The sequence below is a fragment of the Tachypleus tridentatus genome, chromosome 10 (genome assembly GCF_004210375.1).
Source record: "Tachypleus tridentatus isolate NWPU-2018 chromosome 10, ASM421037v1, whole genome shotgun sequence".
In the NCBI taxonomy this organism is placed as follows: domain Eukaryota; kingdom Metazoa; phylum Arthropoda; class Merostomata; order Xiphosura; family Limulidae; genus Tachypleus; species Tachypleus tridentatus.
Genome location: NC_134834.1, coordinates 18953961 through 18967717, shown reverse-complemented (window position 1 = coordinate 18967717; position 13757 = coordinate 18953961). Strand labels below are relative to the sequence as shown.

The 13757-nt window shown below is 39.3% G+C and overlaps 1 protein-coding gene across 1 annotated transcript in view; it reads left to right on the top strand.

Annotated features, from left to right (window-relative positions):
* LOC143228020 (tyrosine-protein kinase Abl-like) overlaps nucleotides 1-12117 on the top strand; it is a 30028-nt gene extending 17911 nt beyond the window's left edge. The window contains exons 4-5 of the mRNA XM_076459364.1: nucleotides 10148-10232; nucleotides 11611-12117. Of these exons, the coding sequence (XP_076315479.1) occupies nucleotides 10148-10232; nucleotides 11611-11990 (465 nt within the window). The 3' untranslated portion in view covers nucleotides 11991-12117. The remainder of the gene's footprint in view (nucleotides 1-10147; nucleotides 10233-11610) is intronic.
* The last annotated feature ends 1640 nt before the right edge of the window (nucleotides 12118-13757 follow it).

Below are 13757 nucleotides of genomic sequence, written 5' to 3'. Positions count from 1 at the left end.
TTTGTTAGTGAGATGCACAAGTTCTGTAGTTGTCTGTGGTTTGTTAGTGAGATGCACCAGTTCTGTAGTTGTCTGTGGTTTGTTAGTGAGATGCACCAGTTCCGTAGTTGTCTGTGGTTTGTTAGTGAGATGCACCAGTTCCGTAGTTGTCTGTGGTTTGTTAGTGAGATGCACCAGTTCTGTAGTTGTCTGTGGTTTGTTAGTGAGATGCACCAGTTCCCAGTAGTTGTCTGTGGTTTGTTAGTGAGATGCACCAGTTCCTGTAGTTGTCTGTGGTTTGTTAGTGAGATGCACCAGTTCCGTAGTTGTCTGTGGTTTGTTAGTGAGATGCACCAGTTCCTGTAGTTGTCTGTGGTTTGTTAGTGAGATGCACCAGTTCCGTAGTTGTCTGTGGTTTGTTAGTGAGATGCACCAGTTCTGTAGTTGTCTGTGGTTTGTTAGTGAGATGCACCAGTTCCTTAGTTGTCTGTGGTTTGTTAGTGAGATGCACCAGTTCTGTAGTTGTCTGTGGTTTGTTAGTGAGATGCACCAGTTCCTTAGTTGTCTGTGGTTTGTTAGTGAGATGCACCAGTTCCTTAGTTGTCTGTGGTTTGTTAGTGAGATGCACCAGTTCTGTAGTTGTCTGTGGTTTGTTAGTGAGATGCACCAGTTCCTTAGTTGTCTGTGGTTTGTTAGTGAGATGCACCAGTTCCTTAGTTGTCTGTGGTTTGTTAGTGAGATGCACCAGTTCTGTAGTTGTCTGTGGTTTGTTAGTGAGATGCACCAGTTCCTTAGTTGTCTGTGGTTTGTTAGTGAGATGCACCAGTTCTGTAGTTGTCTGTGGTTTGTTAGTGAGATGCACCAGTTCCTTAGTTGTCTGTGGTTTGTTAGTGAGATGCACAAGTTCTGTAGTTGTCTGTGGTTTGTTAGTGAGATGCACCAGTTCTGTAGTTGTCTGTGGTTTGTTAGTGAGATGCACCAGTTCTGTAGTTGTCTGTGGTTTGTTAGTGAGATGCACCAGTTCTGTAGTTGTCTGTGGTTTGTTAGTGAGATGCACCAGTTCTGTAGTTGTCTGTGGTTTGTTAGTGAGATGCACAAGTTCCTTAGTTGTCTGTGGTTTGTTAGTGAGATGCACCAGTTCTGTAGTTGTCTGTGGTTTGTTAGTGAGATGCACCAGTTCCGTGTAGTTGTCTGTGGTTTGTTAGTGAGATGCACCAGTTCTGTAGTTGTCTGTGGTTTGTTAGTGAGATGCACAAGTTCCTTAGTTGTCTGTGGTTTGTTAGTGAGATGCACCAGTTCTGTAGTTGTCTGTGGTTTGTTAGTGAGATGCACCAGTTCTGTAGTTGTCTGTGGTTTGTTAGTGAGATGCACCAGTTCTGTAGTTGTCTGTGGTTTGTTAGTGAGATGCACTAGTTCTGTAGTTGTCTGTGGTTTGTTAGTGAGATGCACAAGTTCCTTAGTTGTCTGTGGTTTGTTAGTGAGATGCACAAGTTCCTTAGTTGTCTGTGGTTTGTTAGTGAGATGCACCAGTTCTGTAGTTGTCTGTGGTTTGTTAGTGAGATGCACCAGTTCTGTAGTTGTCTGTGGTTTGTTAGTGAGATGCACAAGTTCTGTGTAGTTGTCTGTGGTTTGTTAGTGAGATGCACCAGTTCTGTAGTTGTCTGTGGTTTGTTAGTGAGATGCACCAGTTCTGTAGTTGTCTGTGGTTTGTTAGTGAGATGCACCAGTTCTGTAGTTGTCTGTGGTTTGTTAGTGAGATGCACAAGTTCTGTAGTTGTCTGTGGTTTGTTAGTGAGATGCACCAGTTCTGTAGTTGTCTGTGGTTTGTTAGTGAGATGCACCAGTTCTGTAGTTGTCTGTGGTTTGTCAGTGAGATGCACCAGTTCCTTAGTTGTCTGTGGTTTGTTAGTGAGATGCACCAGTTCCTTAGTTGTCTGTGGTTTGTTAGTGAGATGCACCAGTTCTGTAGTTGTCTGTGGTTTGTTAGTGAGATGCACCAGTTCCTTAGTTGTCTGTGGTTTGTTAGTGAGATGCACCAGTTCCTTAGTTGTCTGTGGTTTGTTAGTGAGATGCACCAGTTCCTTAGTTGTCTGTGGTTTGTTAGTGAGATGCACCAGTTCTGTAGTTGTCTGTGGTTTGTTAGTGAGATGCACCAGTTCTGTAGTTGTCTGTGGTTTGTTAGTGAGATGCACCAGTTCCTGTAGTTGTCTGTGGTTTGTTAGTGAGATGCACCAGTTCTGTAGTTGTCTGTGGTTTGTTAGTGAGATGCACCAGTTCCTTAGTTGTCTGTGGTTTGTTAGTGAGATGCACCAGTTCTGTAGTTGTCTGTGGTTTGTTAGTGAGATGCACCAGTTCTGTAGTTGTCTGTGGCTTGTTAGTGAGATGCACCAGTTCTGTAGTTGTCTGTGGTTTGTTAGTGAGATGCACCAGTTCCTTAGTTGTCTGTGGTTTGTTAGTGAGATGCACCAGTTCCTTAGTTGTCTGTGGTTTGTTAGTGAGATGCACCAGTTCTGTAGTTGTCTGTGGTTTGTTAGTGAGATGCACCAGTTCCCCAGTTGTCTGTGGTTTGTTAGTGAGATGCACCAGTTCCTTAGTTGTCTGTGGTTTGTTAGTGAGATGCACCAGTTCTGTAGTTGTCTGTGGTTTGTTAGTGAGATGCACCAGTTCCTTAGTTGTCTGTGGTTTGTTAGTGAGATGCACCAGTTCCGTAGTTGTCTGTGGTTTGTTAGTGAGATGCACCAGTTCTGTAATTGTCTGTGGTTTGTTAGTGAGATGCACCAGTTCCTGTAGTTGTCTGTGGTTTGTTAGTGAGATGCACCAGTTCTGTAGTTGTCTGTGGTTTGTTAGTGAGATGCACCAGTTCTGTAGTTGTCTGTGGTTTGTTAGTGAGATGCACCAGTTCTGTAGTTGTCTGTGGTTTGTTAGTGAGATGCACCAGTTCCTTAGCTGTCTGTGGTTTGTTAGTGAGATGCACCAGTTCCTTAGTTGTCTGTGGTTTGTTAGTGAGATGCACCAGTTCCTTAGTTGTCTGTGGTTTGTTAGTGAGATGCACCAGTTCTGTAGTTGTCTGTGGTTTGTTAGTGAGATGCACCAGTTCTGTAGTTGTCTGTGGTTTGTTAGTGAGATGCACTAGTTCTGTAGTTGTCTGTGGTTTGTTAGTGAGATGCACCAGTTCTGTAGTTGTCTGTGGTTTGTTAGTGAGATGCACCAGTTCCTTAGTTGTCTGTGGTTTGTTAGTGAGATGCACCAGTTCTGTAGTTGTCTGTGGTTTGTTAGTGAGATGCACCAGTTCTGTAGTTGTCTGTGGTTTGTTAGTGAGATGCACTAGTTCCATAGTTGTCTGTGGTTTGTTAGTGAGATGCACAGTTCTCAAGAGTTGTCTGTGGTTTGTTAGTGAGATGCACCAGTTCTGTAGTTGTCTGTGGTTTGTTAGTGAGATGCACCAGTTCCGTAGTTGTCTGTGGTTTGTTAGTGAGATGCACCAGTTCTGTAGTTGTCTGTGGTTTGTTAGTGAGATGCACTAGTTCTGTAGTTGTCTGTGGTTTGTTAGTGAGATGCACAAGTTCCGTAGTTGTCTGTGGTTTGTTAGTGAGATGCACTAGTTCTGTAGTTGTCTGTGGTTTGTTAGTGAGATGCACCAGTTCCAGAGTTGTCTGTGGTTTGTTAGTGAGATGCACCAGTTCTGTAGTTGTCTGTGGTTTGTTAGTGAGATGCACCAGTTCTGTAGTTGTCTGTGGTTTGTTAGTGAGATGCACCAGTTCTGTAGTTGTCTGTGGTTTGTTAGTGAGATGCACCAGTTCTCGTAGTTGTCTGTGGTTTGTTAGTGAGATGCACCAGTTCCGTGAGTTGTCTGTGGTTTGTTAGTGAGATGCACAAGTCCGTGTAGTTGTCTGTGGTTTGTTAGTGAGATGCACCAGTTCTGTAGTTGTCTGTGGTTTGTTAGTGAGATGCACCAGTTCCTGAGTTGTCTGTGGTTTGTTAGTGAGATGCACCAGTTCTCAGTGAGTTGTCTGTGGTTTGTTAGTGAGATGCACCAGTTCTGTAGTTGTCTGTGGTTTGTTAGTGAGATGCACCAGTTCCTTAGTTGTCTGTGGTTTGTTAGTGAGATGCACCAGTTCTGTAGCTGTCTGTGGCTTGTTAGTGAGATGCACCAGTTCTGTAGTTGTCTGTGGTTTGTTAGTGAGATGCACCAGTTCAAGAGTTGTCTGTGGTTTGTTAGTGAGATGCACCAGTTCTGTAGTTGTCTGTGGTTTGTTAGTGAGATGCACCAGTTCTGTAGTTGTCTGTGGTTTGTTAGTGAGATGCACCAGTTCTGTAGTTGTCTGTGGTTTGTTAGTGAGATGCACAAGTTCTGTAGTTGTCTGTGGTTTGTTAGTGAGATGCACAAGTCTCCGAGTTGTCTGTGGTTTGTTAGTGAGATGCACCAGTTCTGTAGTTGTCTGTGGTTTGTTAGTGAGATGCACCAGTTCTGTAGTTGTCTGTGGTTTGTTAGTGAGATGCACCAGTTCTGTAGTTGTCTGTGGTTTGTTAGTGAGATGCACCAGTTCCAGAAGTTGTCTGTGGTTTGTTAGTGAGATGCACAAGTTCCGTAGTTGTCTGTGGTTTGTTAGTGAGATGCACCAGTTCCTTAGTTGTCTGTGGTTTGTTAGTGAGATGCACCAGTTCCGTAGTTGTCTGTGGTTTGTTAGTGAGATGCACCAGTTCCTTAGTTGTCTGTGGTTTGTTAGTGAGATGCACCAGTTCTGTAGTTGTCTGTGGTTTGTTAGTGAGATGCACCAGTTCCTTAGTTGTCTGTGGTTTGTTAGTGAGATGCACCAGTTCCTTAGTTGTCTGTGGTTTGTTAGTGAGATGCACTAGTTTTGTAGTTGTCTGTGGTTTGTTAGTGAGATGCACCAGTTCCTTAGTTGTCTGTGGTTTGTTAGTGAGATGCACCAGTTCCTTAGTTGTCTGTGGTTTGTTAGTGAGATGCACCAGTTCCTTAGTTGTCTGTGGTTTGTTAGTGAGATGCACCAGTTCTCAGAGTTGTCTGTGGTTTGTTAGTGAGATGCACCAGTTCCTGTAGTTGTCTGTGGTTTGTTAGTGAGATGCACCAGTTCCTTAGTTGTCTGTGGTTTGTTAGTGAGATGCACCAGTTCCGTAGTTGTCTGTGGTTTGTTAGTGAGATGCACCAGTTCCTTAGTTGTCTGTGGTTTGTTAGTGAGATGCACCAGTTCCTGTAGTTGTCTGTGGTTTGTTAGTGAGATGCACCAGTTCTGTAGTTGTCTGTGGTTTGTTAGTGAGATGCACCAGTCTCCGTAGTTGTCTGTGGTTTGTTAGTGAGATGCACCAGTTCTGTAGTTGTCTGTGGTTTGTTAGTGAGATGCACCAGTTCCGTGTAGTTGTCTGTGGTTTGTTAGTGAGATGCACCAGTTCCTTAGTTGTCTGTGGTTTGTTAGTGAGATGCACCAGTTCCTGTAGTTGTCTGTGGTTTGTTAGTGAGATGCACCAGTTTCCAGAGTTGTCTGTGGTTTGTTAGTGAGATGCACCAGTTCCAGTCTGTGGTTTGTTAGTGAGATGCACCAGTTCCTGTAGTTGTCTGTGGTTTGTTAGTGAGATGCACCAGTTCCTGTAGTTGTCTGTGGTTTGTTAGTGAGATGCACCAGTTCCTGTAGTTGTCTGTGGTTTGTTAGTGAGATGCACCAGTTCTGTAGTTGTCTGTGGTTTGTTAGTGAGATGCACCAGTTCTGTAGTTGTCTGTGGTTTGTTAGTGAGATGCACCAGTTCTGTAGTTGTCTGTGGTTTGTTAGTGAGATGCACCAGTTCCTTAGTTGTCTGTGGTTTGTTAGTGAGATGCACCAGTCTCTGTAGTTGTCTGTGGTTTGTTAGTGAGATGCACCAGTCTCCGTAGTTGTCTGTGGTTTGTTAGTGAGATGCACCAGTTCTTAGTTGTCTGTGGTTTGTTAGTGAGATGCACCAGTTCTGTGTGTTGTCTGTGGTGTTAGTGAGATGCACCAGTTCTCTAGTTGTCTGTGGTTTGTTAGTGAGATGCACCAGTTCTGTAGTTGTCTGTGGTTTGTTAGTGAGATGCACCAGTTCCTTAGTTGTCTGTGGTTTGTTAGTGAGATGCACCAGTTCCCTGTAGTTGTCTGTGGTTTGTTAGTGAGATGCACCAGTTCTGTAGTTGTCTGTGGTTTGTTAGTGAGATGCACCAGTTCCTTAGTTGTCTGTGGTTTGTTAGTGAGATGCACCAGTTCCTGTAGTTGTCTGTGGTTTGTTAGTGAGATGCACCAGTTCTGTAGTTGTCTGTGGTTTGTTAGTGAGATGCACCAGTTCTGTAGTTGTCTGTGGCTTGTTAGTGAGATGCACCAGTTTCAGTAGTTGTTTGTGGTTTGTTAGTGAGATGCACCAGTTCTGTAGTTGTCTGTGGTTTGTTAGTGAGATGCACCAGTTCCTTAGTTGTCTGTGGTTTGTTAGTGAGATGCACCAGTTCTGTAGTTGTCTGTGGTTTGTTAGTGAGATGCACCAGTCTCAGTAGTTGTCTGTGGTTTGTTAGTGAGATGCACCAGTCTCCTGTAGTTGTCTGTGGTTTGTTAGTGAGATGCACCAGTCCAGAAGTTGTCTGTGGTTTGTTAGTGAGATGCACCAGTTCTCAGTAGTTGTCTGTGGTTTGTTAGTGAGATGCACCAGTTCTGTAGTTGTCTGTGGTTTGTTAGTGAGATGCACCAGTTCTGTAGTTGTCTGTGGTTTGTTAGTGAGATGCACCAGTTCCTTAGTTGTCTGTGGTTTGTTAGTGAGATGCACCAGTTCTGTAGTTGTCTGTGGTTTGTTAGTGAGATGCACCAGTTCCAGTAGTTGTCTGTGGTTTGTTAGTGAGATGCACCAGTTCTGTAGTTGTCTGTGGTTTGTTAGTGAGATGCACCAGTTCCTGTAGTTGTCTGTGGTTTGTTAGTGAGATGCACCAGTTCCTTAGTTGTCTGTGGTTTGTTAGTGAGATGCACCAGTTCTGTTGTTGTCTGTGGTTTGTTAGTGAGATGCACCAGTCTCCGTAGTTGTCTGTGGTTTGTTAGTGAGATGCACCAGTTCCTTAGTTGTCTGTGGTTTGTTAGTGAGATGCACCAGTTCTGTAGTTGTCTGTGGTTTGTTAGTGAGATGCACCAGTTCGTGAAGTTGTCTGTGGTTTGTTAGTGAGATGCACCAGTTCCAGAGTTGTCTGTGGTTTGTTAGTGAGATGCACCAGTTCCAGTAGTTGTCTGTGGTTTGTTAGTGAGATGCACCAGTTCCTTAGTTGTCTGTGGTTTGTTAGTGAGATGCACCAGTTCTCGTGAGTTGTCTGTGGTTTGTTAGTGAGATGCACCAGTTCCAGTAGTTGTCTGTGGTTTGTTAGTGAGATGCACCAGTTCAGTAGTTGTCTGTGGTTTGTTAGTGAGATGCACCAGTTCCTGTAGTTGTCTGTGGTTTGTTAGTGAGATGCACCAGTTCTGTAGTTGTCTGTGGTTTGTTAGTGAGATGCACCAGTTCCAGTAGTTGTCTGTGGTTTGTTAGTGAGATGCACCAGTTCCTGTAGTTGTCTGTGGTTTGTTAGTGAGATGCACTAGTTCTGTAGTTGTCTGTGGTTTGTTAGTGAGATGCACCAGTTCTGTAGTTGTCTGTGGTTTGTTAGTGAGATGCACCAGTTCTGTAGTTGTCTGTGGTTTGTTAGTGAGATGCACCAGTTCTGTAGCTGTCTGTGGTTTGTTAGTGAGATGCACCAGTTCTGTAGTTGTCTGTGGTTTGTTAGTGAGATGCACTAGTTCTGTAGCTGTCTGTGGTTTGTTAGTGAGATGCACTAGTTCCTGTAGTTGTCTGTGGTTTGTTAGTGAGATGCACCAGTCTCAGTAGTTGTCTGTGGTTTGTTAGTGAGATGCACCAGTTCCGTAGTTGTCTGTGGTTTGTTAGTGAGATGCACAAGTTCCTTAGTTTTCTGTGGTTTGTTAGTGAGATGCACCAGTCTGTTAGTTGTCTGTGGTTTGTTAGTGAGATGCACTAGTTCCTGTAGTTGTCTGTGGTTTTGTTAGTGAGATGCACCAGTTCCTTGTTGTCTGTGGTTTGTTAGTGAGATGCACCAGTTCCTTAGTTGTCTGTGGTTTGTTAGTGAGATGCACCAGTTCCTTAGTTGTCTGTGGTTTGTTAATGAGATGCACTAGTCTCAGTAGTTGTCTGTGGTTTGTTAGTGAGATGCACCAGTTCTGTAGTTGTCTGTGGTTTGTTAGTGAGATGCACCAGTTCCTTAGTTGTCTGTGGTTTGTTAGTGAGATGCACTAGTTCCTGTGAGTTGTCTGTGGTTTGTTAGTGAGATGCACCAGTTCCTTAGTTGTCTGTGGTTTGTTAATGAGATGCACCAGTCTCAGAAGTTGTCTGTGGTTTGTTAGTGAGATGCACCAGTTCCTTAGTTGTCTGTGGTTTGTTAGTGAGATGCACCAGTTCCTTAGCTGTCTGTGGTTTGTTAGTGAGATGCACTAGTTCCTTAGTTGTCTGTGGTTTGTTAGTGAGATGCACCAGTTCCTTAGTTGTCTGTGGTTTGTTAGTGAGATGCACCAGTTCCTTAGTTGTCTGTGGTTTGTTAGTGAGATGCACCAGTCTCCTAGTTGTCTGTGGTTTGTTAGTGAGATGCACTAGTTCCTGTAGAGTTGTCTGTGGTTTGTTAGTGAGATGCACCAGTTCCTTAGTTGTCTGTGGTTCTGTTAGTGAGATGCACCAGTCTCAGAAGTTGTCTGTGGTTTGTTAGTGAGATGCACCAGTTCCCTAGTTGTCTGTGGTTTGTTAGTGAGATGCACCAGTCTCAGAAGGTCTGTGGTTTGTTAGTGAGATGCACCAGTTCTGTAGTTGTCTGTGGTTTGTTAGTGAGATGCACCAGTTCTGTAGTTGTCTGTGGTTTGTTAGTGAGATGCACTAGTTCCAGAGTTGTCTGTGGTTTGTTAGTGAGATGCACTAGTTTCGTAGTTGTCTGTGGTTTGTTAGTGAGATGCACTAGTTCTGTAGTTGTCTGTGGTTTTTTGCTTTCCCTGAGCCAGCACAGATAATTGAGGCTCATGTGTATATTTGTTTATTGTAACAGTAACAAGTTCATACTAACAACCGCTTGATAGTATTGCAATCTAACTAACTGCCTTTTGGTTCTGTCTGCTTAAACACGGCAACCGATTGCTTGAATTGAAAGAATGAAGAAAACCAAATGACATCAAAATTGTGACATGTTGCTCAATAGCAATATTTGTTCTTTAAAAAAAATGAAATACTGAATGTACTATTAAATTTATAGAAAAAAATTTGATTTTGGTCTTGAATGTGAAAGCAGTTGCTGACTGCCAAGAGTCCAGAAGAGCTCCATATTTGCATTTTATTTAGTACAGTCCTATGTAGGAATAAAGTAGAAGATAAAACTAGACATCACAATAGAATATTTAGTTGCCATGGTAATCCTTGGGCCCAGGATTTGTCTAAGTCTGTATTAAAGTTATCCGAAAAGAAAAACAGCAAAAGTTATTGGTTAAAGTACTTTGTGAGGTTAAAGAAATATGTAAGTACAGAAGATATCACAAACTGTTATCGATAAAAGATGATTAAATAATAGTAAGAATGCTATGGCTCAAAATAGTATGTAGGGCAGCTTGTTCCTTCATTTATAATAATAGTAGTGTTTTTAACAACTGTATATTGCAGTTACTGAGTTTACCACCCTCATGAATACACTTGATGTCATGGCATACAGTTAACAGTTGTTTCTATTGAAAATGACAACAATGATTAAATAGTTTCAGATACAGTTTTATATTGTTTTAGTTTGTAATAATTAGATAAACATAGTATAAAAAAAATTAAATGAATGTATAGATGTTTAAATGTGAATGAGTTATTGAAGAAAGGTGGTTATTTTGTAAGTGTTGTATAATGGATATTACCCTATCATATTTACTTTTCTTGTGCATTGAAGTTCAAAGTGTCATTAATGTTTTAAAAAAAATATTTTACAAAACTCAATGTAATTTAATAACAAACTTATTTAATGTTCATGAAAAGTTTTAGAATTTTCACATATTTTTAGTTAATTTCACTAATATTGTAATTGTTTGAAATCTTAGCACTTGTATGAACCTGCTACATTGAGAGAGGTTGTTCAAAAAAGTTTTTAATTTTTCTTAAATATTTACAGGAAGACACAATGGCCCTGAAGGATTTTCTGGAGGAGGCAGCTATTATGAAAGAAATGAAACATCCAAACTTGGTCCAGCTAATTGGTATTCACATTTTCAAAATCCAGTTAATCCATGTTTTTGTTTAAACACAAGCTTTATACTTTACACAAGAGAACTATTGTTTATTTTATATACTCCAGATCATCAAGAAAATCAGTTCCTGCTCTTACCCATAAGAGTCAATGAACACCAGTTTGTGGTTAGTATTCCTAACATACAGTTTGTGGCCAATGTTAGAGTATGAATTTTATGTGTAACATTGGAATGTCACTTAGCAGTACCTTATGTATGTATTAATAGAGACATTTAACCAGTTAGCAAACAAACGACAGAATGAATTATATTTGTTACTTTTAGTATATATGTGTGTGTGTGTGTGTTTTAACTTGTAACCTTTTGTAAAGACGTGTTTATGAGATTTGTATAAATTTAAACTCCTGAACCTTAATCGTAAAAAAACTTAATATTTTGGGTTCTTATGAGTGAAAGAAAAGAAACTTATGCCAACCAGATGTGCATATTCAATGCCATCAGGCCTATTGTCCAATACAAGGGCTCATCAGGCCTACTGGGTAATGGAAGACAGATTAGTGGTGGAGACACTATTATATTACTGGTTTTGCAAACAACAGTTGTTATAATGTGGATTAGATTAAATAAAATTGTAATTATTATCAACTATATTTTAAGTCCTTTACAAATCAGAAGGAAGTAAGGGGTAATAATTGTTTCTCAAGCCCTAATGATGGTAACTGTGTTACCAAAACTAATCGACCAAAATAACTAATAAAGATTACCTTCATTGTGCTGAAAAATAATTTACCCGCTTTGAATGTTGTACTATCACATGCAGAACGACATCCCATCTTTCAGGAAACAGATCTTCTGCATTGTTGTTGTCAGCATTTTTGCTTCATAGACCAGCAAAATCTTTGTAGAAAGGATTATGAACTGTTAGGAATGTATAGATCTACAGTGTTGTTTTCTAGTTTTTCTTCATCAAGAAACTGTAATTTTTGAGTCTGACTTGTTTCACAATGAAAGTTACACCTGTATTAGTAAGCTACTTTTATCTTTATGTGGTTTTAGCAAGTCCTTTTCAACTCACATATCGTAACCTACAATAATTTATGTATATCAGTAATATTGTGCCTAATTTATTACATCACATTATGCAGTGGACCAACTTTTAATGTATATAGTTAAAATTTTATTTTTTCCACAAAAGATGAAAATATCCATAATGTTGAGGTCTCATGCATTCTTCAATTTACCGTGTTTGTAATCTTATTGCATTATGTACACCTATTTGATTGGCAGCAAATGTAGCATTTAATTCAAAGGTTTGAATAGTGACACAGAAAAAAGTTTTACAAATGAAAACATTTCTCAAATAATTAATTATTATCAATACTTTCAGGTGTTTGTACAAGAGAACCTCCATTTTATATAATCACAGAGTTCATGCCTCATGGAAACTTGCTGGACTTTCTGAGGAACGCCATTCGCGATGATATCACGGCTGTGGTGTTGATGTACATGGCCACGCGAGATAGCTTCGCAATGGCTTACCTAGAACCCGTGAGTTTCACACACAGGGACCTAGCAGCAAGAAATTGTTTGGTAGGAGAAAATCATCTTGTAAAGGTGGCTGATTTTGGTTTGGCTCGACTTATGAGAGACTACACTTACACTGCACACGCTGGGGCCAAGTTTCCAATTAAGTGGACTGCTCCTGAAGGCCTTGCTTATAATAAGTTTTCTACCAAGTCTGATGTTTGGGGTGAGTTCTACTTTTAAAAGAATTAAAAATAATGATATTGGTATTGACAGTCAAGTCATAAGTTTTAGTTTTGGCTTCAAGTAGTATTATTTTACTAAATCTTTAACTTGCTGCTTGTAAATTAGCCCTGTAAGGTGCTTAGTATAATAATGTATGCATAGTATATGTCAGTTTTAAATGTCATAGTTTAAAGAATCATAAGGGGAAAAAACTGGTTTGGCAAAGAAACATTTGAAACTGTGTAATAATTTTGGTTATTTTCAGGTAATAATATTTTCCAAAGTGTAACTTTCAATTCACTTTACTTCTCTCTAAAACATGATGCTTTGTTTGATTTACATATTTTAATAAACTGTGGTTCATAATTATTTAGAAAACAGTTCTTCTCTGTTTATGTTTTAAATATCTAATTCAAGCTACTGTTTTGTCATAAAAGTTATTTATTTGTGATTATTGTCCTCTCCCATTTTTATTTGTTATTTAATTTGTTTTATGTAACACTTAACACTTGTTTTATTTGATTAACTGATGTTGCAGTAAGTTTTGTCTCACTATTAGTCATTCAGATATGTTGTTACATACCATACCTCCAGATATCCCTCAGAGTATTCTGAAGAACATCATAAGTACATGATCGTTATTTATGTGTCTTGCTTGAAAGCACAGGCTTGTATTTGCTGAGAACTATTATAGTTTTGTTTTCTCTGTGAACTTCTTTTGATGTTTTCAGGACAACTAATTGTTCCCACCCATTTATGACATTGTAACATAGTGAGGACAACTACAAGATAGCTATGTTTTAAAATAGTTGTAATCAAAATTTAAAACCATTAGAAAGAGCAAACTAAGTTGTTGAAGTTAGAGCAAATAAAATGGTGAAAAGTAATTTATTGTTTTGTATGAAAGTAATAAAATATAATTTGTGAACAGTATAACATAATATAGTAAGGAGTTTAGAAAAGAGGAATAAACACAGAATCTGGGAATTTTACATAGTTATTTAGATATCCTTTCATTCATGAAATGTTTTCTTCAGTGACAGATAAGCCTTATTATGTTCAGAAAGTTTAGTAGGTGAATACAAGATGTTGGAGTGACTCAAATTCTTATTGTGCATTGTTGTTATGGTTATATTGTATTTAAACACTACACATAAATAAACTTTTTATGTATTAAAGAGAAAGTGTATTTATCAGACATCAATTCATTTCAAGCAAGATTATTGTTAGCAAAAAATATTGATACAATCTTACCTCATTGTGACAGATTAGGTTGTAAGTTCATTGATACATCTTTGTCAGTTTTAGCTGTGTTTCCTCCTGTTTATTTCCAGACGTCTTGGATTTTGTAATTGACAAACCAAATGTGTGAACTAATGTTGCATTGAAACTGATTGGATATATAAAATGGAACTTTCTGATCAGTGTAAAAAAAAAAATTAAAATTCTAAAATGTAACAAAAACAACATAAAAATTAATTAATAAGCAAATCAAATTCAGTTATTTTTTTTAGTTCAAACTAGATTATGTTTAATAATTGTATCGTAAGTTTCACACACTTTGGTTTAGTATTTTCACTGTGAAAGGAACACAAGTTAATGGATATTTTGACACCTTCCTAGTCCTGAAAGGGTTATGTATGTTTAGGTGAAAACAAACAATGCTATGAAATCACGAAAGTGATTCTTCAATTGAAGGATGATGCCACCAGGTTTAAAATTGTCCTTCAGTTGCATGTGGAATTAAACCTCATCAGGTCATGTATATTTCATATGTTATCCAGA